We start from the raw sequence: 25,672 nt of genomic DNA, 5'->3' as shown, positions 1-25,672 counted from the left end.
TCATGGGAACCACGGCGTGCCAGGGAGCGGAGAGGAGAGGAGAGCACCCCAAAGGGGCGAGCGGCGGCGGCTGTGTGGTAGCCGCGAGTCAGCCCCCCGACGGCCGCCATTTCAGGGGGGCTGGCGGCGTGGGCGCTGTGGGGCTGTGTGAGCAAGCGGGGTTCCTCCTGGGGAACCTGGGCGTGGGGATCGTGGAGCGAACAAGCCGAGTGAACCCAGCGGGGGAACCCGACGGGAGTTGGGGCCTGAGCGGGGCCGGCGCCGAGCTGCGCCCCGAGGGTCCCTCACACCCCCACACCCCCCGCCGCCATGTCAGGCCCCATGGCGGAGGCGGCCCCGCCGGGCGCTGCGTCACGCGGCGGCCGCGCGTGGGCGGCGGAGCGCGCGCGGGATCTCCCCACGTGACCGGGCGGGGGGGGGGGGGGGGGGGGGGGGCGGTGCAGGGCCTCCCCTCCCCTCCCTTCCCTTCCCCTCCCCTCCCCTCCCCTCCCCGTCCCCTCCCCGCCAGCAGGGCGAAGCCGGCGGCGGGCGGCCGCGCCGCGCCCCCCCCCCGCACCGAGACGGCGACGGGGCCAGGGACGAGGGGGTCGGGGACGAGGGGGCCGTGGCCGGCTCGCCCACCCGATGGGAAAGGAGGAGCCTGCGCGGGGGGGGGCACGGCAGCAACTTCGGCGGGGCTGAGGCTGGCGGCGCCGGGACGGCGGTGGTGGCGGCGGGCAGCCCCCCGGTAGGTAGCGGGGCGGGGGGACGGGGCTGGGGCGGTGCGGGAGCCCCGCCGGGCCCCCCCCCGGCCGCAGCGTGGAAGTTGGGTGGCGGGGGTGCTGGGGCACGGCGAGGCGGCTCGGTTGGCGAAGCGCGGCCGGTGCCGCGGCTGCTGCGTGCTTTTTCCTTCCGTGCCCCGCCGCCGGCCCTGGGCAAGCGCTGCGGGAGGGCGGCGAATGTGCAGAGCGGCCGGCGCTGGAATCCGGCCCCGGTTTGTCTGCGGAGACTTTGCAAAACGCCCGGAGTGGTCGAGAGGCGTTATGAAATAATCGCTGTTGCTTAAAACGCAGGAACGCGGCGTTTCGCACTTTTTCCTCGCGTGCGTTCTCCTGGCGGCTCAGGCGCCGCTCACCTGGGGCAGCATCCGTCTGCGCACGCAAACCCGCGGGGTCGCTCCGCTGCCCTGCTTCAAAACCAGCCGCGGAGAGCCAGCGTGCTGCTGGCCGGGTCCTCGCCCCGTGCTTCTAGCCCCCTGCACCCCCATTTCCCATCTCTGTGCCCCTGTACCCACAGCCACCTCCCTGCAGCCCCCCAAAACGGGGAGAAACCGGCAGCTCCCCACCGGCCAAGGCACCGAGCCGGGCTGCTGTCGGAGCATGTCCCCTCGGCGCAAGGAGTTGGTGGCAGCGGCTGCTTGCAGAGAGTTAGGAGCGCTGCCCTGTCCCCGTCTTTTTTTTTTTTTTTTTTTTTTTTTTCCACTTTCCTCTCTTCCCAGGAGCCGGGTTTGCGGTCAGAGTTCAGGTGGCAGCCAGTGCGTGGAGTGGAGGGAGAGCAGCACAGTGGGGCGACGGGCTCTGGGTGTCAGGGAGGTAACACAGAAAATGAGAAGGCAGGGTCGTGGGCTGCGAAGGCTGAGCGAAGGTCTGACCGGTGATTTCCTGGTTCTGCCAGGGCTGTAGCAGTTTGCAGCCTGAAATGTATTTTAAACAGCCTTTCTGTTACGGGGAATTTCCTAGCTTCTTTGATAGGTCTGTGCATGAAAAATGTAAAGCAACGGGCGCCCTTCCCTGCGTGCTCCCACACCCCTCACTGGCAGGGACGCTCAGCAGCCAAGGGGGAGAAGCAGCAGCTCGGCTGCCACCGCCGCCTTGGTTTACCCTTGCAGACCCTCACATGCTGGCTTCTCCTTCCTGTCGTTTGCCATAAGAGGCTTTGCAGCTGGATGTCCCTTAGAAGATCCGCCCGCAAGGCGGCATGTCGCAGGGCTTAGCTCCTCAGAGTTTGCCAGAGGACGTTACCAGCTTGCTGCTCCCCTGGCAGGTTTGTTTGGGGCTGCCGACGAGGAGGCCCGAGGCTTACCGAGCAGGCTGTGGACGAGGAGCGTTGCCAGAGGTGATTTCCCTGGCGAGGAGCATACATGACTCCCGGCCGCCTTCTCGCTTCGTGACCTCTTCACCCGCCTGCCCTTTGTCCCAGCAGCGCTGCCCCTGCTGCGCTCAGGAATGGGAGCAATGGTGAAAAGCGTGACGTTAGGGCTCTTAGAAGCTGTTCTAAGGTCACCTGAGGGACGTGTGGCACTGGGACCTGAGTGGGTGTGCTGAGTCTTGGACGCTACCCGATAGATCCACAGGGCCTGGCAGCAACAGTTGTGCTGCGTATCCTCCGGGTTAGCAGTCCCCTCTCATCCCGGTGCTGGCTCAGCAAACCTTTTCTCTTACCTGTCCTCCTGAGCCCTGCTCCCCAGGTTGACAGGCTTACCTGCTCTGCTGCCTTTGTGGCCTGCGAGCCGGGCTGTGGAGCCTGACAGGAGGCAGGAGTGCCCGAGGAAGCAGCGCAGCTGGCCGCGTGGCGAGGCTGTCCTGGCAGGGACAGGAGGGGGCCTTTCCGCCTCACGAGCTCCGAGACGCCCGGCATGGCGGCGGGGCGAGCGCGGCTGGACACAAGGAGCTCAGCTTAGTGAGAGGAGAAGAGAGGTCAAGAGGGGGAGTGTTCAAAAATGTCTTCTCTGCAGAAATTAGGAGCGATCTTAAATGGAAAAATTGCATGGCCCTCTGAGGAGTTACTGTACTAAATTTGGAAAACGGAGTTGGTCTTCCAAGTGCAAAACAGAGGGATTTCAGTCGTGCTTTTAGTGGAAACCTCAACACAGTCTGCACCGTGGACCCGCTACTGACACCTCCGTAGTACATATTAATCCAGTTTTGTCTGTCAGGAGGAGATTTGTTGGTTAGGAGCCTCGAGGTAAAGACTACTCCTGGGCTATTGCTGCTTCTTTCAGCCCGTGGGCTGGAAAAATTAGCTCCATGCCTTGCCTGGAGCGCTTGGGCTGTGTGTAATTTCCCTGCCACCTTCATCTCGGAATTCAATTTAGTTCTCTGCACAAAGTCCGTTTATGTAGATTTATGTAGATTTGGTGCAAAGATGGATGACTTCCAGGGAAAATGCTGATTCTCGCAGCAGTTGTATAAATAAGTTGATTTGTGGTATTGATGGAAGAGAGTCAACATCGTTTGAAATGGGAGGCTAGGAACAGTTTACTGAAATACCACTAATCCGTAAGCTGTTAGTTTTGTTTGTCTTGTCAAAGTTTGTATGGAAGGGGAGGATTTTTCAAGGAACTTCTTGAGAAGTAATGACAATTTTTAAAATACCGAGTTATGTACCGTTTAAAGGATTACCTTAAGTGATTTGCTTCATTTTTCTTGTTGCAGCTCACATCTTTGAGTGCAGTACTTAGCTGTTTTTCTGCAATTAACTATTATTTTCTACAGTTCAGCTGTGTTTCTAAAATAAGCATCTCTTCAGTGTTTCCAGTTTCACCCTGAGTTCCCAAGCATACTGTTGATTAGGTCTTGGTCACACCAGCAGCTCCTTGAGGAGGCTGCCCAGATCTCAACAGCTAGCGCTGTTAGTTCTGTTTTACAGATCCCAACGTACAAAGAATGATATGTGCAGCTGTTTTATTTTTCAAGGCTTTTTTCTTTTTTTTTTTTTTTTTTCCCCTGGAGAGACTGTTTGCATGTATCCTGTTGCTACCACACGGATCTTTGTAAAGTTTCTATTGGGCTCCTAATTTTAATTTTTGCTAGTAAAATGTAATCAAAGATTTGATTTTGAACAGGTGTCTGATCTTTCAGATGCCCCCTGAAAGGAATTTAAGTTCTGCTTGTTACATTTGTACATTTATTTTGAGTTGCTAATTGTAAAAAAAAAAAAAAAAAAAAAAAAAGTGTCTGTTGTAAAAATTATTTTTCCCATAGTTCTACTTCTGATTACCAGTCTCACAGTGACCATAAAAATACATTTATTCTTGCATCAGTTTTGTGGTGTGTTTGTTTTGTTTATTTTTTTATGCTTGTTATTAAAACCGTTTCCCCCCCAGTGTGTGCAAATCATGCCATAAGTGCTGATTTTTAGGTTACTACTGTGTTGTTGCTTTTTGAAGAGCAACATGATAGTAGAGTCAGAGTAATGCTAGCAGACCAGCTCCGTGTTTCAGTTCTGTTACTTTCACAACCAATATAAATTGCACGCTTGAGGGCTTATTGATTGGATGGTTTAGCTTAATGCTATAATACGGGAAATTAACCGCTTGTAGTTGTGAAAGCCACTGTGTGTGTGAGAGACCTGAGGACTCTCTGAAGAGTTTCTTATTTGTGGGCTAACTCTGGATAGCATGAGTTTTATGGAAACAGTGTTTTCTGACGTTGAAACTTGTGGAAGTGTTTTTTCTCCAGCCATAAGGGGGGTAGGACTATGCAGCTTGTCTCTTGGGAGCCTTTGGAGCGCGATTGCTGTGTTGCCTACTGCTATTTCATCTTGTAGGGATCAGTGACACACAGGGCTCTGAGCAAATGGAACAGGCAGGTGAATTCAAAGCAATGTTTTTAAACTGTATGTGTTGGAATCCATCACAATTTTTGCTTCCTCTGTGGATGTTGCTGCTGGAATTAAGATCAGCGGAGGCATTAGATCCTTTTTTTTTTTTTTTTTTTAATATAAAATGGTGAAAACTAGAAATTTACTGAAGCAACCTTTTACTGATCTGGCTTCGTTAATTCTCCGGGCTTCTGTGAAGCATCTCTTTCTTCTTTGCTCTCCTCTTGCAGCCCTCCAAATTGCTATGGGGGGAAATGATTTGAGAATTAAGGAGAATCACAGCTGATGATTTTTTTTTTTCCTTCAGGCGATCAAATATTCAGTAATTCTTCAGATTGTTTTGTGATCATTTTGATCTGAAGATGTAAAAAAGAGTGTAGTAGAAGCAGTGAGCAATATTGAATGACATTCTCGGGAACAAACATGAAGTGGGAATGCTGAAAACAAGCTGGCTTCGTGTTTGAATCATCTTCTTTGTAGGTGCATCGCAGCTATCTGCTGATCTGTTTTTTCACAAATGTTTCAGCTAAGTCTCTTGTTTGATAATATATTATCAAAAAAGAGAACTATCACCCGTTTTACCGTTTCCACGTGTGTTTTTGTAATGAGAGAAAAAAAATCTCATCCCTTGAGTTGACAGTCTCAAGGAAGGATGGGGGGTGGGGGGTAATATGTCGGAATGCCAGCATCCTGGTGTTCACCCTCTCTCTGTTTTTACTGTTTGCAGGTTCTGTCATCCGTGATGGCGTCAGCTCTACCCAGAACCCTTGGGGAATTGCAGCTGTATCGAATACTACAAAAAGCAAATCTCTTATTCTACTTCGATGCCTTCATTCAGCAGGGTGGTGATGATGTCCAGCAGCTCTGTGAAGCAGGTGAAGAGGAGTTTTTGGAGATAATGGCTCTCGTAGGCATGGCTAGCAAGCCACTTCATGTTCGAAGGCTGCAGAAAGCTTTGAGGGACTGGGTCACAAACCCTGGTCTTTTTAACCAGCCTCTCACTTCCTTACCGGTCAGCAGCATTCCAATATATAAACTGCCAGAAGGGTCTCCTGCGTGGCTGGGGATATCCTGCAGTAGTTACGAGCGGAACAGCAGTACCAGAGAGCCTCACCTGAAGATCCCAAAATGTGCTGCCACAACTTGTGTGCAAAGCGTGGGTGCGAGCAAATCTGATGTGGTGGGGAACTTATCGCTACAGAGCGGCAGTGAACCGAGACTCTGGCAAGGACACCACACTACAGAGAGCGAACACAGTCTTTCCCCGGCTGACCTTGGCTCTCCAGCTTCACCAAAGGAAAACAGTGAGACCTTGGATGCTGCTGCTGCTCTGTCAGTTGCTGAATGCGTAGAACGTATGGTTCCCTCCCTGCCCAAAAGTGACTTGAGTGAAGTCAAGGAGTTACTGAAAACAAATAAGAAACTGGCAAAGATGATTGGCCATATCTTTGAGATGAGTGATGAGGACCCTCACAAAGAGGAGGAGATCAGGAAGTACAGTGCAATATATGGCAGATTTGACTCAAAAAGAAAGGATGGCAAGCATCTTACCCTCCACGAGGTAAAATCCCTTGAGCGACAGAGGGCTCCCTCTCCTGTTCCTATGCCTTTTTTGAGATGCTGCTTAGAGGGTACACTTCTTGTACGGGCACTTTTCCCTGGGTGATGAGAGCTGCGTGTCTTACAAGAGCTGTAGCCAGCCCTGCCCAGGAATGGAAATCCTGGGTGAAGTAGAAGCCTCCTTTCCTGGGGGCGCGTGTGTGCGTGTGTGCGTGTATGCACTGATGACTTCAGCTTTGCGTCATCACACTGCTCGGTCCTTGTATGGTCCCTCAGACAGGGTCTGAATGGTTTGGCACTGAAATAGTGAACCAGTATCGCACTGAGCACGTTCCTTGGGTTTCCAAGCATATGGCACCTTTTTAAACCAATCCTGCCTTTACATTCCCTTGCACCTTTGAGGTGGTTTGGAAGTTTAATAGCTAAAATGGATTGTGTCTGGTAACAGGGTTGCCTGGCTTGGTTACTGCACTGCTGTCCTTCCTCACCTCTAGACCCTTCTCTCTAGCTTGTGTGAGGTGAAAAAGGTTCTGCTGATAAGGTCCCTAACCCTGGTGGCGTGGGGTTTTTGTATTTGGATTGGTGTGAAGCTTAATTATACAACCCGTGGCACTTCTTTTCGGGGGACACAGGCCAGCCAAGTGAAGTTCAGGTGATAAGAGTTGTGAGGAGGAAGGGGAAGGACTGTCACCAGTATTGAGGGGTGACTAATATGCAGGTTTGCCCTTCAATACCTGCATACCATCTGCTCCTTCCTGTCCTTAAAAGACTGTGCAGGCCTCCTTCACTTCTGTCCTGGCTTTCTCGAGGCTCACGCTGCATGTGTTGTAACGCCATAGGTGTGTCTGTGTTGGGAATAGTTCCCTAGTGCCAAAGTACAGTACAAGAGAACAAACATTAAGTCAAAGCAGTGCCAAAACACTGTTGATACGAGTGCTGCATCAGCATTTTCACGGTTAACAGTGATTGCAAAATTTCAGTTGGATTTAAAATTTGGCATGTAAAACTGAGTTCCCAAAAGGGAAGGCAGTGTTTATGTTACAGGAGTGCCAAAAAAGCTGTACTGGCTTTAGCCTTTTTTCACTTCAAAAAGAAGTTTTTTAGGTGTGTTAACTGTAGTGTAAAACTAAGTTCTCTTTATGCTTCTGAGTAGAAGGGTAGGAGGAAACAACTTTTTTTTACATTTTTGCTTCTGTATTTACACTCGTAAGGCAATTGCATATCACGAACAGTGACTTCACAAGGACTTGAGCAAACTGGGGAGACACTTCCAAGGGAAGTTGCCAGTAGTGAGCTCCGTTTCTGTCACACGCTTTTAGTTGTGCAGCTTCCATTTGCGTGCTTTGTGGCTCTGTGCGGCTACGTGTATAACCTATGAATTCACCCAGTGTGCAGGAACAAACGTAGCCTTTCTCCCCTGCCCTTGCAGAAGTAAGTCTCTCCTGTAAGAGAACATGTGGCTGACGAGGTGGAGGCAGGGTTTGAAAGGCTTAATTGTGTAGGTGCCCTGTGTATGTTGCCGCAGCCGGGGCGGGAGAGAAGGATTCTCCTCACTTGGGGATGGCGGCAGGCGAGGCCTACAGCGCAGCGTGTGCGGCTCTGTGCTTTTTCCATCTCCCTCTGGGATGGTGGCTGCAGAAATACCGTGCAGTCTGGGCAGGCAGTTTGCTGGCATGCAGCAACGTAATACGAGGTGGGTGCTGGGGCAGCGCTCGCCTCAGGCGAGCCGGGCCCTGGGGTGGCTCTGCGAAGCCGGAGGAGTGAACAGTGGGGCTTGGGAGAGCAAAGAGCTGGAAGGAAGGAGGGCCGCTCTGCTCTGTGACTTTGTTTTAGTGCTGCTCTGCAGATCTTTACTACATCACTGTAAAATCATGTTTAAAAATGGAATGAGAGCATGGTTTAGCTTTGGGAAATATTTCTATCACTATTATGACTAAGGGCACAGGATCAAAGGAGTATGTGGTTGACTTATGCCTCACTTACGCATGTGGGGCCTCGCTGAACTTGATGGGAACTGCACACATGCAAACAAGAGGAATTTGATCACAATTGGTTTGCTGTTTGTTTAAAGAGGCTGGATTTCACAAAGTTTTATCTTGAACAGTTTTCTCTCCATTTCCACTTTAAAGCAGAAAATACAGAAATACTACATGATCATTGAGACATTTTTTTTTGTTTAAAATTTGGTTAACCAGAGTTTATCTCTTGTGAAATCAATTTCAATGGATTTTTATTTTCAATGGCTTAAACAATTTGCTGCTCAGAAGGCAGGACCGTGAACGACCAGGGAGGTAAGTTTCTGCTCATCCAGATACTGTTTCTGCACATGTTAATACATTCAATACATTCCAAGGCCGTCACTCTGCCTCACAGTTCAAGGTTTCTCTGCAGCTGGCAATGAGCAGCTGAATAAACCTCTCTGTGAATTTAAAAAGCATAAGTAGTAGATGGCTTCTTAAGGTAGAGATCAGGGCACCTCTGACCCCTCAGGCGGGGTGGAGTTGTGTGCAAACTTGCCTCAAACTTCATGCAAAATTAGCGGTGAATTATTGAGAATATTCTCTGTTAAGTGTGAACACTGCAGTGTCTCAAAGGGCTTGAGCAGCCATTAAAGGCCATTGAGAACTGGAGATACTGAGCTGTTCTGAAAGTGCGTGCTATTGGTAGGAGTATCTGTGTAAGGCACTTATCCAGACTAAATCTGATTAAAAATATATATAGATTTGAAACAAGGAGGTTCCAAAACTAATAAATGTACAGTCCTTAATCCATCCCATTGTCTTGGTATTACACACCTTTTCAGTCAGGGAGAGCAATTCATGTTTAAAGTTGGACTGGAGGAGGGATGAGTATGAGACGTGCCCTTGAACTCAGTGACTCTTGCATGTTTGAGTCAGATTTGTAATTTGCGTATTAATATTTCAGTGCTTGTCTAGGTGCCTATAAAACTGAAAAAATCCTGTTTAATAGTTTGAGAAACAGGAGTAAGAAATGCAAATGATAAATTTTGTCTAACTTGTTGTCTTCCCTTTTCCCTTGTTGACTCACCAAAACAGTAGGACTTGATATTTAATTATGTGTTTCTAGTTAGGGGGGGAAATTTATGAACCCCATCAGATGAGAATATACCCATCCCTCTCTGTAGAGCCTGTACGGTTACGTACTGCTCTGTCATCAAGGCTTCCAGCATACAGAATCATTATTTTTAGGCATACAGCACTTTCTCACTGCAGTATTATGCCTCCTGAAAAGGCAGGAAGCCATGATGCACTTCAGTAAGTCTGGATGTGACCTGAAAGAAGAAAGCAGGAAAAACAAACAAACATTTGGCTTTTCTCCTGTGTTTAGGATAAATAGCATTTGTCTACAAGTACCCAAAGCATTTCAGCCCTTTCAGCTCTTTGCAACCTTTCAACGCTTTATTGAGGGATTAAAAAATACTTTGAATTATTTTGTAAACATTAGCAATGTTGTTCATCCTGGGCAAAGTAATACCTATCACTCTGACCAAAATTATTGCTGGCTTTGATTGATAATCCTTTCCATAGGTGTTGTATTAATCATTTATTTTTGTATTTTTTTCTCCGTCTTTCTGAAAAGACAGACATTATAGAACAGCTGTTCCTCTCAAATGGGTAGTGGTTTATTTTAGCATTTTGTATTGTAGGAACGTAATGACCTAGAGATGTTTCACAAGTTAAACCTTAACTTCCCACCCTTGTACATCTGATCTCCATCAGATTTTTTTGTCTGTACAGAGACTAAAGGATCAGGCAACATACCTAGCTTGCCTGTTAAAGACACGTTTTCAGCCTGCTTAGCATTCAGGTATCGCAGGAAATGTCCTAATCAGATCAGATGCTTTTCTGCTAAAGATGGTGAAAAAATGCTTACGAAGTATTAAGAACAGCAGTTTCTTGTGAGGTGCTACTGGGCGCTGGCTGCTGAGAGAATCGCAGCTCTCCTGAAACGTAATTTTGCTTTTCAACCTCCCTGGAGAACAAGTGTTGTGTTAGACAAAATTTCTCATTTGGGTGACATCAAGACCTCTGCCCAAGGACAGTTTGAGGGCTGTTCACCTCATGGGACAGCTTCGGTCTTTAAGGGATGGAGCGTGCAGTAGTTCAGGTGAGTTGCTGGCCTCAGATCTACTTCACAAGTAATGCTCTGTCGTGTGTTAGTAGGAGTGAGCTTCCCAGCCTTCTTGCCAGGAGGCAGTGTTGATCTGCAGCCCCGCTGGTCTGTCCTCGGCTTCACCTCCTCCTGCTCGCATGGAAGGAGGCGGTAAGGACGGCGTTCTTGGTGTTGATGGCATTGGAGGCCGCCTGTGTGCGCTGCTGCCCGTCTTCAGCCACGTACGCCCGCGCTGACCTGCCGTTGTTTTGTGCTGCCAGCTCTGCCAGATCGAGGGTTGGCAATGGCACGGCTTAGTCGGCGTGAATATGCTGACTGTGCTGTGGAAAACCTCGCTGCTTTTTAATATTCACTAGTCTGAGACAGATACAGAACGTTTTGTTGGCGGTAGCAGCAAAGCTTAGGCTGAGCTCGTTTGCGAGAAGCCAAGCCCATGCGAAGCAGCTTTGTTCCCAAAAAGAAAGAAGATTTGAGTGCACTTCGGAACAAGTACCTGCAGCGTTATTTTGACCTCTTGCTGTTAGGCCTAATTACAAGTGCTGGCTGCTCTTCAGCCGAGGAAGAAGTGAAAATGTCTCTTCAGCTCCTGTTTACTGTGGGAGGAGCAGGGAATCTCTTCTCCAGCATCTCAGTTTTGATTTCTCTCGTTACGTTAATTCTGTTGTTTGTCCTTAGCATTGATCGTTTGCTTTTCAGACAGCAGTATTATAAAGCTGGTATAATTCATGATGATATCACCACTTCCTATAGGCTTCTGAAGAGCATTGTGAAACCATTTTGAGCCTTAACTTCAGGCTTTTTTTTTTTTCCTCTTTATGAAACTATTGCCAGCAGCAGAGACACTAGAAATGTGTCCCAGCAGGCTCGGGAAAACATCCTTGAAACAAGTTACATTTGATTCATGTCTGAAGATAGTCTTCACAAACATGAGGGTGAGAAACATAGCTAAAAAAAGTTTAATCGTTTCTTAAACCATCACCTTCTACAGAATTTATGCTGTATTCACCAGGGAAAGCCATCTGTACCCACACTGTCAGATTTTTTTTTTTCAAGTCCTGGGCATATTGCAGTTATAAAAATAGTATTCCCTGTAAACCAGGCTTTGGGATCCAAACACTGTGAACGTTCAGAGCTACTGTTTTATACTGAGATTTAATTAATGCTGGGTTGAGGCACAAGCAGGGCACATTGAGAGTGTCTTACAATGATGTTTTACTTGAAGGGACTTTAAATGCACCAGCTACATTTGTGTCTTTTCTCAGAGGCTTACCTGTGTTATTAAGGATATAAAAAAGTCGAAGAAACCCATCGGGGTGTACTATACAGTTACAAGTAATTTTACTTGGCATTGAAATCTTTCATTATTTCAGAAGAAGGGTACTTCTACAAATGTAATGGGTGAAAGTATACAAAATCATGAATCTCTGTGTTTAATTTCCAGCTGACAGTTAATGAAGCAGCCGCTCAGCTGTGTGTGAAAGATAATGCATTGTTGACCAGGAGAGATGAACTCTTCGCACTAGCTCGGCAAATCTCTCGAGAAGTTACATACAAGTATACTTACAGGACCACCAAGTAAGGTTTTAATTAACTCGAAGGACCTTTACTTAATCAATTTCACAGCATTTCTTTTGAAGCACAAGAGATGCTTTCTTCTTGCTCTCTAGCTAGCAAAGTGCTCTTCTGAGGAGGTTAATAAAATACTATTTAAGTCATGAAGCTTTCAAACTGCTAAGATTTAGCTGTCTTGAATTACCTTTTTAGTTGTTCTCTAGTTTTCCAGATTTTTGCAACGATAGCGCAGGTGGAGAGGCATCTGAGAGGCTAGCATTTCAAGTATTTGAGGCAATTGTAGGCTTAATGTAAATTGGCAGAGTAGTCAAAGCTTCCTAATGTATCTTTTTTTTTTTTTAATTTTTTTTGAATATATACTGATTGGGTTTGCTAGTTTCCAGAGAATGGATAAGGTCATAGGGGGAGTAGCTTACAAACCTGCTTAAAAGAACTGGAGCTGAGTCTTAATTTCAGTTGTTAATGTTCTGTTAAATGAACTGCTGTTATGAAAAAGTAACAAAGGCTTAATAGCATTTAAGTACAATTAAAAATGAAGTTTTCATCATATTTATTATTTTTAGATACTTTATATTGCTTTCAAATTTTAACTGACGTTTATTGCAATGGCCTTTCAAAATACATATTCATAACACTTCTGGGGGCTTCTCGTGGTTTTCTTTTGCTCTCAGTTCTTCCATGCTGATTATATGTAAATACACATCCATTCTGGGTAGTCAAAGGCGCTTCTATATTTCTGTGTGCTCAAGCAGATTTCCTTTCTGTTCGGAAGAAGAGTGCATGGGTCTTTTGACACTTCTGAAAACAACACAAGGCACTTGTATTCTTCTCCTGTATACTTGAGTGACTTTTACTGCCAAGTCCAAGTGAATTGGAGGCTTTTTCTGAGCATCTCGTTGGTTCTTGCTCTTTTTTCTGTTTCTTGACCATTTCTCATGAGTATTTCTGGTGATCGGGGTTAATTTGATAGCGTGTGTGTCTTGTCTTCTAGATCTAAATGCGGAGAACGGGATGAACTGTCACCAAAGAGAATCAAGATAGAGGTACAGTATTGAGACTCCTATATTTTAACCTATGTGTGCTAAAACTGACTTCTGTTTTGAAGGGATCTGTCAAAGGAAGTTTGTCAGAAAAACATTTGACAGACAGTTGATGGGTGTGAGAGAGAGGGTGAGATCCATTGCCAGAGTCTCTGAAAATGTAAATGCTTGTTGGAGGAACCTGTAGGAGCAGGGGTAAAGAGTAGGATCTGCTTTATGGTGAAGTTGCTCTCAGTGTTGTGCACTGTGCGTGTAGGAGGGGAAGGAATGGGACTGAGTGATTTCCTGTGGTGGAATAAACGCGAGCACTATAGGAAATGTCTTCCCATAAGGCCTCTCGCTTTCAAGTCGGTGTGAGGTGGGGTGTTGTTTTTTCTTTTGTTTGTTGTTTTTGTGTTTTTGGTTGTTTTTAAAGTTTCTTGGGTCAGCTTTTTATCTTGTTTAGAATCCAAAGTTCTGGATAAGGATTGATTGGGGGAATATTAGCTAGCTCTGACTGTGCTATGAATTCTAGAACTGACAATATTAAAAAGTCAAAAGCTAACAAAAAGCTGTATACATCAACACACATGGTTATGCCAAGAGCTATTAATTTACTGGGTTTTGTAATTACTTTTGTGCCAAAAGCACAACAAGCATGTATATGTGGCTAATATATACACCTGCACAAGATTTTGCTTATGGAAATGGGTGTTCTACTGGGAGTTTCATGTTGAGAGTGCAGGGTCAGCATATATGTAGTCTACCTTTTTGTTGAGTTGCCACTACTGAAAAGTAAATAGGAGTCACTTATTTAAACAAACAAATTGTCGTAAATATGTATACCTGTGTAACTCATGAAAGTAGCAGATCTTCCCCTTTTATTTATTTTTTAAACAAATTACTGTTTCGCTTTTAATTACTGTTTCACTTTTAGGTGGATGTCTAATTCATTTATAGCGTTGTGGGGATTTTACTGTGCTGTTTGCTCCAAAAGGTGCAGATTAAATGTACGTTAGAATGTGAGATGGGCCTGAGCTGGAATTCATGTCACGCAAATACGTGATATTCTTTAGCTGTAGAGGGGAGCTTTATAGTATTCTGGAATGTGGATGTGTTTCTCATACGTAACTTGATCTGTGGTAAATGATGCACCAAATGCAAGCCTTTCATTTTTTCAGCAGTGCGGTGCTTTGTTACCTGTACAAGGGCTTTTCCTGTGTGGCAAACCCCAGTGAGAGCAGTTAGTTTTGAAAAGGCAGTTATGAATAGGTATATAGACGGGTTCGTATTTTCTTTGTGATTTTTTTTATAGTTCCACAAGCCTGTGTACAGTTGTAGTTTGAGTTTATACAATACTAAATATGTGTGTGCGTTGAGGGTTTACTCATAGCTTTGAAAATAATTCTGTAAGGCCATTTTTACTCGTGTTGGGTTGTGCTTTGACCTATGCTTGCTCTTCAGCCCTTAAGAAAGATCAGGTAAAAGCGTTGTTCAATGATTTTATCCACCTTCACACCATTATCAGCCTTGACCAATACATTGCAAGTTGGTTCCTCGATTCTCCCTTCTTTTGTCCAGTCTAGTCTTAATTGGCAAGAGCTGGTTGGGACCTGCTACTCCTTGCTTCACATAGTACTTCACAGACAATTAGCTTTCAGCAGCAGAAAGCCTGTCTTCATTCACTGATAATTGATGATGAGCAAGTATCTAAAATGACACACTGTAAGGGAGGTGCTTTTTTCCACGGGATCTTCATTGAAAGAAGGAATTAAAAGCCTGAAAATATGGTCTGAAACTTCTTTTTTGGGAAGGAGAGGGGGCAGGCAGAAAGATTAGGACAACTTTAGGGGACATACATTCTCTTATTTTCTGGATGGTGAAATCTTAACAGTCTGAAAGGCCTGCTTTCTCTAGACGCTGTTTTAGTTGAGTAATTTTGAGAATGGATGTTTAATTCTATCTAAAATTGCCAGTCATATTTTAAAAAGCATATGAAAATTTAATTGTATGAATGACTATTTCAGGAATAAGACTGTCTCCAAAATAAGAAATTGTAAATGAAATTATCTTTCATATGATAGCATAGTATTATTAACTATGAAATGACTGCTGTCATCAACGTAAATGCCTCTTTCCTCTTTCTTCTGAACTCCCAAAAGTAAATTGTTACTTTGGTGCATAACAATTCTGAGGTACACTGCAAATCACGGTTTTCTTCAAAGAGAGAAAAGAAAAAAGAGAGGCAGCATTACTCAGAAGATGATTCTTGTATCTGATGGTTTGTGTCCTTAAGGGTTGCGTTCTGGAAAAAAGTTTTTTTTTTGGTAGTAGCATGCCTGGGGATTTTTTTATTTTTTTTAGGAAGGTGGAGGTAAAATGAAAATAGTAGTAAGTGCTGCAGATTTTTCCTTCTGTTCTGGATAAGTACTCCTTATCCTGTTTTTAAAGTTGTAGTGCTTCAATGTGGCTTGATTAGCTTGCTGTCATGCTAATACCCTTATGCAGAGATCAGAACGCAGGTGACTTGTAACTAGCTCTGGCTTTTCTTTTTTTTTTCATTTTATTTTCCTTTTCTTTTTTTTTTTGTGAAGGTCGTTTTGCATTTCTGTTATAAGGCCAAACTCAGTATTTTGATGTGCCATTTCTTTGCCCATTAGTCATTAATATCTCTTTACAGGGACGTTAATGTCTCTGTGGTCTAAAATACTAGCTTGGATTTGGAAAGATTTCTTACCCTGCTTGAATACTGTAAAAAGTTACTTAGAAAAGATTAGTTAATTTCCTGAAATGTAATAATACTTCACACAAACACACACACAAAAGAATCTCTGGAGAGACTCTGAAGGTCATACTTGGGCAGAGCTGGCAGGGCTGTGTGTGCAAGCCTAAACATTGCTGGGTTACAGCCACCATTGTAAATTTATCCTCTTCATGAATATGAAACTCACACAAGCATACAAAGAAACAATATGCCATGAATTACATCAAATTACCTGTAAAAGCCTTTCTCTTCCCCTGTGTGCTCTCCCCCTCTTATTCGTAGAGTGGGTGGGCAAGCTGTGGGAGTGAAGTGTACAGAGGAGAAGGGAAAAAAAAAATTCCAGGCAAATGAGAGACTAAAGGTGCCGAGGGAGTGAAAAAAGGAATGGAATGAATTGGGCTTTGGAACCAGATTCTTTAAAATAACAACAACAACATAAAAAAAGGTTGGGAGGGGTGCATTTCCTAAGTCTGCCCTGGACAAAGAGCAGAATAGATGAATAGGGATGGAAACAGCATTTCCCCTTCCAAAGCAAGGATCTCTTTTTACATAGGTGTTGTGGGACAGGGACACCCCTTATGTTGTCATCTTGCCTGACTCACTACCAGCACCGCTCAGAGCAATGAGATGAGCTGTTGCAGCAGTAGCTTAGAAAGCACAGTAAGTCACAGGTATGTCACCCAGTAGGCACAGAGGGAGAGGCCGTCATCACTGCTGCTTTGTGTTGTGATTGACGAGGTTCCTCTTCCAGATACACTACTAACAGGCAAGGGAGCAGGGCCACGGAGAGTTGAACGCATCCTTGGTGTCCGTGGCATGAAGGAGTTGTTCTGTGTGTCAGCGTCGCCCTTCAGCTGAACAGGACGAGGAGGAGAGCTGGCAAAAGCTGGTTATACAATGCTCGGTGGGAACTGGGGGGCATGGGCTGGAAGACAGGAGCGGAGGCTGTGAGGAAACATCTTCCCTTGGTGGGAAGCACAGGTAGCGGGGGAGAGAGAAGAGGCCCACCTCCACCGTTGCTGAGACAGTTGAAAAGAAAATCAGCGCGAGTGTGGGATTTCTGTGTTTTTCACGAAAACAGCAAAAGCAGTCGAGTCTACTGTTTGCATAGGAAAAATGTCATTAGAGGGAGCAAAAAAGCACATGTGGGACTGAGAACATCTGCTGTATGAAGCAGCTTGAAAAACAACTGAGCAGCAGCAGAGGAAAACAGAAAGCGCCGCGTGCAGCAGGCCGCTCCCGGGCGGAGAGGGAAGAGGAGCAGCAAGACCAAGTTGGTGCAAAGCAGGTCATTGCCTAGCACGACCTGTTCCTAGTCATCAAGGCGGTGGGAATGAGATCAACCGGCAACAGAGAGGGAAGATCTCCAAGGTGTGGGGATCCAGAGTTGCGTTGTCATCAAAGAATGAGGTGGAGGAGTGACGGGTGACAGTCGTGGCAGCAGGCTTCGAGGCCTACTTTTAGGAAACAGCCTTTGGTTTTGTACTGGCGTGTGATCACAGATGCGTTATAAAGAACCGTGTTCCGATCTGTTGCAAAAATAGGATCCTGAGCGATACGTTTTTGTGTATTCGCTTTTTCATCTGCCTACACACAGTCATTTTTCCTCTCCCAAACAATTCCAGGCCTAACTATGAAAATGGTCAGCGCTCATGGAAATGCACTGCGAAGTCTTTCTTGTAGAGGATGAGGTTTTGTTGCAATTTACCTGGTTATGAAATTTTACATACTTATCATGTTTGTTTTTCCCCGAGGGAATATGTTGGGTGGATGAAAGCCATACGCAGTCATTCAGACGGATTTATTTATTTTTTTCCCTGAAGCATGAAAAAATTAACTTTATTGGCATTACATCGTGCTGAGGGTCTCACCGCCACTGTGCAGGGCAGCGTGCAGCCTGCCAGCTGCGTAGTCCTTGCAGTCTTTCCCCTGTGATTTTTCTGAAAGATTGAGTTTCTTGTTCTTGGATGGTAACCTATTTGTTTGGCTATTGTCAAAAGTGCTTTTACTTGCATGCATGTGCCTCCAGAATCCAAAAGGAAAATCTACATAATTTGGCATGCTTTTGATACTTGGGTCTACAGATCCTCACTTACAAATGTCACATCTTTCAGGTTTGGGTCTATTTTAAGACCTCTAGCATCCTTTCCCATTTTAACACAGTCACCTATATTCTGCTTTTGTAAATGTTTATGGATGTTCCTCTGTTTTACATGAGCTTTCCTTATAACGCCAAGCAAGATAAATTTCTCATCCTGAACCATTGCTCCGATGATTAATTTATTGTAATGGAGTCTGGCAGGCTTTCACAAGAACTTCATTTGCTTTATTTGTACATATGCAAGCTGCAGAAGAGATTTGCATGTTATAACTGTTTGAGACTGAAAGAACTCTTGAATTGTTATTTCCCATAGCATATAAGATCTTTGCTACTCTGCTTCTAAAACTATTTCGTTTTATAAGACTAGGGTAGTTTTTGTGTGAAGTATGTTGAATTTGGGGAGGCTTCCCTCATTTTCTCAAGGTTAGTATATGCAGCTGCTGTGCCTTAGTCTTGACTACATATAAATTTGATTTCTTAATCTTCAAAGCAGCTATATGTAAAGAGTGACAGAAACAGTGGACCTAAATTTGCCTGGCAAAGCTTGATGTAGACTAGTATAATGTCAGTGACAACAATAGGATTCACCTGAAAGTGTGAGAGATGAGATATAATTGTCTGGGTATGCCATGTTAGATATGGCCCTCACTGTAGAGGGGCTGTGTATGTTTTAGACAAAAACTTAAATGAAATGGGCAGTACAAATATGTAAACTCCAGTCCAGAATTCTCACAGATGTTCAGGAATGTTGCTTGTTTTGTTTTGTTTTCTTCTTGGGTATAGAGAGAGACAGGGTGCAGAAAAAAACAATAATATATTATTCTTCTTGGTGTTTGGTTTCTTCTTATGCTTAATAGGATGGTTATCCTGACTTCCAGGACTCAGTCCAAACACTCTATCAGCCAGACAAAATGCCACTTGCTTTGGCTAAAGGAAAGAGTGAAGACTCAGCAGCTCTTAACTCCCAGGTAAACCAACTACACAACACTGTGAATAATACGGGCCGTGTCTTTGTACATTGATTTTGATGCATTGCTTTGATGACTAAAGCAATTACCTTCAATTTTCAAAGGCTACCTAGCTTAGCTGTGATTGCATCACTTTTAATTTGGGTTTGCCTTCTGAAACTGTTCTGACACGGTGCTACAGCTTTAACCTTGTTCGCTCCAAGGAGGTAAGATCTAGCATGGAAGGCTTGAAAATACACGATTCCTGTTGGAGCAAGTAGAGTACTATTGGTACAACTTGTGCTGTTTTACTTGTGTTATTAGCTATAAATGGAAAGTTCAAGTTGTTGAGCCTAGAGGAATAAATAGAGAAGGGGAACTTGGAGTCCTCAGTTCTGACGTTTCTTTTTAAGAGGCAATGGCACTATATTTAGGAAATAGTGAACCTCTGGATCTGAGAGGATAAATTGCCTTTGTAAATAACATTCAGCCTGATAGAAGTACAATGTTTTTGAGTATCTGGAAGGCATTCAATAAACAAAGACAGGTTTCCAATTCTTTCTTTTCTGTAGCGTATCCTGGCCTTGAGGTAAAATACACATCTCCTACTGCCTATTGTTTCTAAGGAGGCATTTCATGTTAAATTGCAACAAATTTATTTGGTATAACTGATTTGGGCAAATGTAATCACCAAACTTTCACATAAGATTACATTTGGGAGCTAGGCTCCTGTTTTCTGGGACCAGGTATGTTAGCCTGGCTTCCACATTCTTCGGTTGCAAAGCAGTGTATGGGCATGCAAATTCTGTTCGTTGTGCTGCATCAAAAATCAGCTATGCTATGTGTTCTGATGTCACATAATTGGTAAACAAACTTGGTTTTTAGAAGTTTATTTTCATCTTTTATATGCTTTCAAGTTTTCATTGGTTGGCGCTGCGTAACTACTGCAGGTGCATTTGAGTTTAAAACAAACCTCTTTTCCACTGTTAAGTGGAATTTGTTTTAAGCTCAAATGTATCTGCAGCTCTCTGGGTTTTCCCCATCGTTGCAATTTAAAATACTTCCTGCTCTTTTTATTCGAATTAAGCAACAAAGATTATGTGAGTGAGAACTTAAATGTTTCATTCCTTTAAAAATGGCTTAACCATTCAAAAGTAGCAACAGCACTGACAGAATAGCAAAACTGTAGCACAATTGAATGTAAACTATTTGAAAATAGGTTTTTTTTATCCTACCTCCCAAGACCAAGCTTGAGCTCTCAGTGTTCTTCTGCAGAACCTGACGACCTCTAAGTCAGAGTAAGTAAATATTGGTTGTGTCATTACCCTGCTGTCGGGGTCACCGCTGTGCTGCAGAAACTCAGCTTCTGCTGGTCTGTTACGCTGTCACTGTATTTAAGTGTTGAACTGTGCAGAGGAAGCAGACTTTCATGGGAAGTCAGGCTTTCATCATCTACCAGGAAAAGTTAAGTGCTCTTCAAAATGCCATTACTTCTTTTTAATAAGCATCTGTACTAGTTGAAACAATTACGGAATTACCTAGAAGAGAAATGAAATCCCTCCTATTGATCCTAGGTGTTAATTTTGTACTTTTTCTGTTCTTATGTTCATTGGTGCTCTTCTAAATCAACTTTTTTTGGCTTGTAATTTTCCTTTTTTTTTTTTTTTGCAAGATGCTTATTTACATTCTCAAGAACAAGATTATATTGAAAGTTAGAATTCTCCTGGCATTAAATTCAATGACAAACATTCAGACGCCATTTCCTCCCACGTTGCACTGCATTGTTTAATTTCACTCTCTAGAGGTGTATAGGTCTTGTTCTTCTTCTAGACAGACATTTCACACCTTTATCCCCCACAAACATACTGTCATCCTACACTTTCAGAATGGCAGATTTTTAAGCTTGTGTAGTGCTGTTTCTTAAAATAAAGATTCCAAGATGTCTAGTGAAATCTTGGCATAAGTTTTTAGCAGATGTTGCCATCACTCTTGGAATACTTTGTGAAGACGTGTATTTGAGCAGAGCTAAGCTGGATAATTAAGACATTATTTTTTGCTTTTATTGAGATTCTCTTCACGTAACCCGCAGTCCTAAAGTGCAGAAAGTGTGTTTTTGATGTGTTTTCTAACAACAGAATTTAGCATTGCTTTTTTTTCGTGTGGATGAATTACAGCAACTTGCATTTCAAGTATTCCTGAGTGACTCAGATATACAGTATGAAAATCTTTATGGGTGCAAAAATATTTTGTTTGCTTGATAGTTTTTGAAGAAACTGTAAAGCACACATCTGTACATATGAGTCAACAAAAAAACTGTATCTAGGCTGTTAGTCTTATCATCTGATACTGCTTTTTCCCTGTGTTTTGACTCACTATATATATGTATTTAAAGAGGCGTTTTTTGTGTTTTTTTTATTTATTTTATTTTTGTGCTTTATTTGCAGTCTGAAAAGGTAATGGCAAAACAGATGGAGTTTCTTTGCAGCCAGGCTGGATTAGAGAGACGTCTTTCCACAGGATGTTACAGACAAAACTCAGAAGAGCACAGCCCCAATGGCATGTCATTAGATAACATTGATGGACAAGGTATAGTAGCTTCCAGGCATGGTCTTGCTGCCAGCAAATGCATTTGATATTATGCAACCTTCGTCAGTGGTGCTATTTATCTAGTATAGTACAGCAAAAACAGAACACCGAGCACTGAATGGACAAGACAAGATCTCTGCCCTCAAGTGCTTACAGTCTAAATAACGCAATCAGATGTGCAGTCGTATTCTGCTGTGTTACTGGGCAGACTGCTTTCCCTACAGATAACATAGGGAGGGAAGAAAGTGTAGGGTGCACTGCTGTTAGTGAGGGCAGAACTTGGCTCTAGGTCTCTCCTAAGTTTTGAAAACAGAGCAGAACGTTGCAGGTCACTTGTGTTCTTGCTTTGTGGAGATTAAAGGTAAGGCTGATAATGTAGTTGGTACTTCTTTTTGTTTACCTGTGTGTGCAGTCTAGGAACAATGCTTGAGGAGTTGGCTATGTAAATTGCTCAGAAGTAAGCAGATTCTAATAATGTGCTTAGGAGCTTGCTGTTCTTCAGAAAGCTCAATTTTTTGGTTATCTATTTGATTTACCAACTGCCTATTCCCTAGCTTGCATTAATTTTAGGAATGTTCCATTTGATTGCTTTCTGTTTGGATGTTGTGAAATGAGAGAAAATGTTAAACATGGACAAGAAATATTGCAGAAGACTTTTTTTTTTAAGAGCTTGTTTTTTTAAGGATGGAAAAGAAGCAGTAAAAGGAAAAACTAAGGGAGCCAATACAAATAAGCATTAGAACATAGGTTTTCATCTGTGTATATCGGTCAAGCAAAGCAGCACTCAAATACCCAGAAAGAAATAGGTGTGTGGATCCAGCTCCTCAGATGGTACAAATTTCTTTATATGTCGTGCAGTGGGAGAGGGATTTTTGGGGATCTCAATGGGCTTTTGGGGCAGAATAAGAGAGTTTTGTATGGATTGGTGCCCCTTTCTAGCAATGCCTGTGGAATAGTCTGTATAGCACCATATTTATATAGCCCTTGTTTTGCTACAAATGTTCCTAGGCAGCTGATATTTAAGATGAACTTTTGGTGATAGAATTAGTATTCATTTAAGTCTCTACTTGATTTTTAATATCACTTTTTTTTTATTCCATCCATGTTTCACTGTGAACCACTTACAGGTGAGAGACCGCTGAATCTCCGAATGTCAAATCTTCCCAGTAGACAGTTGCAGCACATTTCACTTGATGGAGAGCAGCATGTTGGAAAACCTCTGTGCAGCGAACTGATCCGGCTTTACCCTGGTGGTGAGGCAAAGTCCCAGTCCTCGGGTTAGTGCCGTCCCTTGTAAATGAATCAGCTTTTTAGAAAAGCTTTGATGAAGTGCTTAATACAGTGAGTGAGGAAGGTAGCTCAGTCTGACATGCTTTGTGTGTAACCTTTTAACTAAGGCTTTGGACAAAACATCAAGAGTGGTGTTACTTGTTAATCTAGAAACAGATTGAATATTATTTGGGATAAACTTGGAGTTGGATACAGTAACTAGATTAAGATAAGCAAGTTCTGGCATGTGTCTGTCCTCAGAGAGGTATTGACCCAAACTCCAACTGTTATTACATTGCTGCTATTGCAATGCAGTTTGGTTGTAACAAGACTTCAGTCTGTATAAAGGAATCACATTATAAACTTGCTTTTTATAAAAAGATTTTCTAACCTGGCTTATAAGGACCTAGCGCTGTTTCTGTACTCTGTACCACATCATGCCACGTGTGCCTTGAACTAGGTTTCCCATTCACTGAGTTCTGCTTGCTGTTTCTCTTATTTCCCTTTGGCTTTGGGAAAAACTAATTTGAAGTTTGATAGAAGATGGCACAAGTCCTTCGTACAGTGTATTTGGACGGTTTCAGTTTCGCGGTTGGCTCACTGAGATAAAGTGAGGAATTCTTGAGACTCACAACTGTGGGAAAAATAACAAAATTCCATCTGAGTTTGGAAGGTGCAATAGGAAAGAGGTTATTGAAAGATGAGAAGAATCTTGCATCTTCTGTTCTGGAGTATCGAAATCTTAGGTCAGCTTTTGTGCAGTTTGGCTGTCCCAGTCTCAGGAATCATTCACCAGGCAGAATTTCCCTTTCAAATTGCTAGTGAAGAGTGCATCTGCACTAAGCCCTGCTCCTGGGGAGAATTTAAGTAAATCTGTGGTGATTACTCTGTCATCACTGTAATGTAACCAAGGTTATAGCCCAAGTGGGTTAAAGCCCACAAGGAAGAGGCAGGATTTATTTATTGCTTCAACTTTCAGTATCTGTAAAATTCATGGACTTTTTTTTGAAGTAAGAACGTAATATGTGTTTTCAAGCAGTACTTTTAACCTCTCTCTTTCTCTTATTCTCGCAGAAGGCCTTGGTATTCTAAAGGATTTTCCTCACTCGGCTTTTAACAACATAGAAAGGAAGGTCATAAAAACAGAACCTGAAGACACAAGATAGTCATCCTGCTCTGGAAACCAGTGTCATAATAAGGAATGAAACTTCATAAGAGAAAAAAACAAAACAGCCTTAATAACCAGTGTTGCCTCATTCAAATAAGAGATTTCAATAGCCAAAGCCTAAGAACTGGTACAGTAATCTGTGGAAACAGAAAAGCAAGAGACACTGCAAACTAAAACAGTAATACAGGTGGATAAACATTCCTGTTAAAATGGTTTTATAACGTGGAAAGATTCACAAATTAATATTGTGGGTCTACATTATTTAAGAATGTATTATGTATTTGTATAACTTATCAAAGTAAATCTAGATGTCGGGACGTGTATAGAGTCCAGTAGATGTGGCTACAGTTCATTTTACTTGAAATTTCAATGTCTACTTTAAGTGTACCTAGCGTAGATATGGTTGTTAAACATTTGAATTAAAAATCCTTGGAGAAGTAGGAATGCGAACCTCGTGACACAATTAACAGCAAGTTTGCAACAATATTTGTAGAAAAAAGGAAAATGCATAAAATATTTCATGGTTTAAAATGTTATGTGGATATAGCATTTAATAGACCTAGACCCGGATTCTGTATTATAGCGGACTTACTTGACACTTACTATTGTTACATCACTTTTAATGGTTTCAGCAGCCTTTGTGTAACAAACTTATAGTACAATAGCTATCTACAGTTCAGGAATGTAGAAAATGCCAAATACAGTATGGAAGAGTCCATATTATTGGCTCCCAGTTCGTTGTGAACAACTGCGGTTTGATATACTGTACAATTACTGAAGTCTCAGCTGGTAGGAAACCCAAGAGACAACGTAGCATGGACAGGGTTGCAAAAATTGTGATTCAGACCATTGTAACTTTTTGGACTTCTCTGTGGATCTTTAAAAAAAATAATAATAATACTAAAATGCATCCTAGGTGTGGCAAAACTGAAATATGATGCAGGATTTATGCATCAGTGTAAAAGGTTGCACCTCATATCCAGAAACCATAAGATCTTTTGGAGGAGAGAGACAAGGGGTTACATCTTCATATGTGACTCCTTATTAAGTGCTGTCCAGCCCACATGATTCTATGAATATACCGTATACTGCATACAGTATGCCAATACGTTTCTTTATATATGTGTTTAATTAACATCTGTATTCTTTATTTATTTGACAGTTTTTATTTTTTGTACATTTTCACTTTTTCAGATGTCATTTTATCTACAGAAAAACAGTTGGCTTGTAACTTTGGGATTTACCATGCTGTGTTCGTGTACATCCATTTTTCCTCCGTGCACCTCCCACAATAAGGGTTGCTTTCCTGCAGTCGAGTAGTTATATGCCTTAGTTTCTGAATACAGTTTTTGCCTACAGTGCTTTCTGGAGGGGAGAAGGAGGGCTGAAGAAAGTAAGTTACCATGCAGTGGGTAAAATTCCATGTTCAGGTGTGCACTTCATGTCTGCAGTTCGCTCTGTGTCATAGGTATGTGTTAATAATTCAGTCACAGTCTATGTTGTACTGAAGTGATCAGCAAAATGTGAGCTGAAATGTCTTCACTGCAGTCTCTTATCACTGTAAACATATCTAATTATTTTATCACTTTTGATTTGTGGAACAAAGCTTTATAGTAGAAACACCAGTAAACAACTTTTTATACTATTAAAATGTTTGTTTTTTTTAAAAAAAAATGTTTCTTGAACTGTATGGTACTGTTTCACTTACTGAAGTATCTTACTTCAAGTGATGGAGTTTGCAGCTTTGCTGTTAGAAATAAGAGATTGAATGTGTAGTTATATTTCCTCTTTCCTGTTGTGTGAGCTAGTTAATATGGATAAGATATTTCTTCAGTTTGTAATGTTAGCTGGTGCACTGGTTAGTATCTGAGTAGTTTTCATGAGATGTGTATGGAATTGTTAAAGGACAGCTTAAGGTTTGAACTGTACAGCTTGAGTAATAGAATGTATCGAGCAACAAGACTAGAGAGA

The 25,672-nt window shown here is 43.2% G+C and overlaps 1 protein-coding gene across 3 annotated transcripts; it reads left to right on the top strand.

Moving 5' to 3' along the window:
- The first annotated feature begins 505 nt into the window (after positions 1–505).
- NAB1 (NGFI-A binding protein 1) lies at positions 506–23,763 on the top strand. 3 transcript variants are annotated; one of them, XM_048058488.2, is made up of 8 exons: positions 506–727; positions 5,309–6,142; positions 11,717–11,850; positions 12,839–12,890; positions 18,589–18,699; positions 21,123–21,264; positions 22,392–22,517; positions 23,608–23,763. In XM_048058488.2, the coding sequence occupies exons 2-8, from the start codon at positions 5,324–5,326 to the stop codon at positions 23,697–23,699; spliced, it is 1,476 nt and encodes a 491-aa protein (XP_047914445.1). In that variant the 5' UTR covers positions 506–727; positions 5,309–5,323; the 3' UTR covers positions 23,700–23,763. The 3 variants fall into 3 exon arrangements, with proteins under 3 accessions (XP_047914445.1, XP_047914444.1, XP_047914443.1); XM_048058487.2 differs by having other exon boundaries at positions 22,392–22,541; positions 23,611–23,763; XM_048058486.2 differs by having other exon boundaries at positions 508–727; positions 22,392–22,541.
- The last annotated feature ends 1,909 nt before the right edge of the window (positions 23,764–25,672 follow it).

The sequence above is a fragment of the Anser cygnoides genome, chromosome 6, assembly GCF_040182565.1.
Source record: "Anser cygnoides isolate HZ-2024a breed goose chromosome 6, Taihu_goose_T2T_genome, whole genome shotgun sequence".
NCBI classification, from domain to species: domain Eukaryota; kingdom Metazoa; phylum Chordata; class Aves; order Anseriformes; family Anatidae; genus Anser; species Anser cygnoides.
This window is presented reverse-complemented; position numbering and strand designations above follow the sequence as displayed.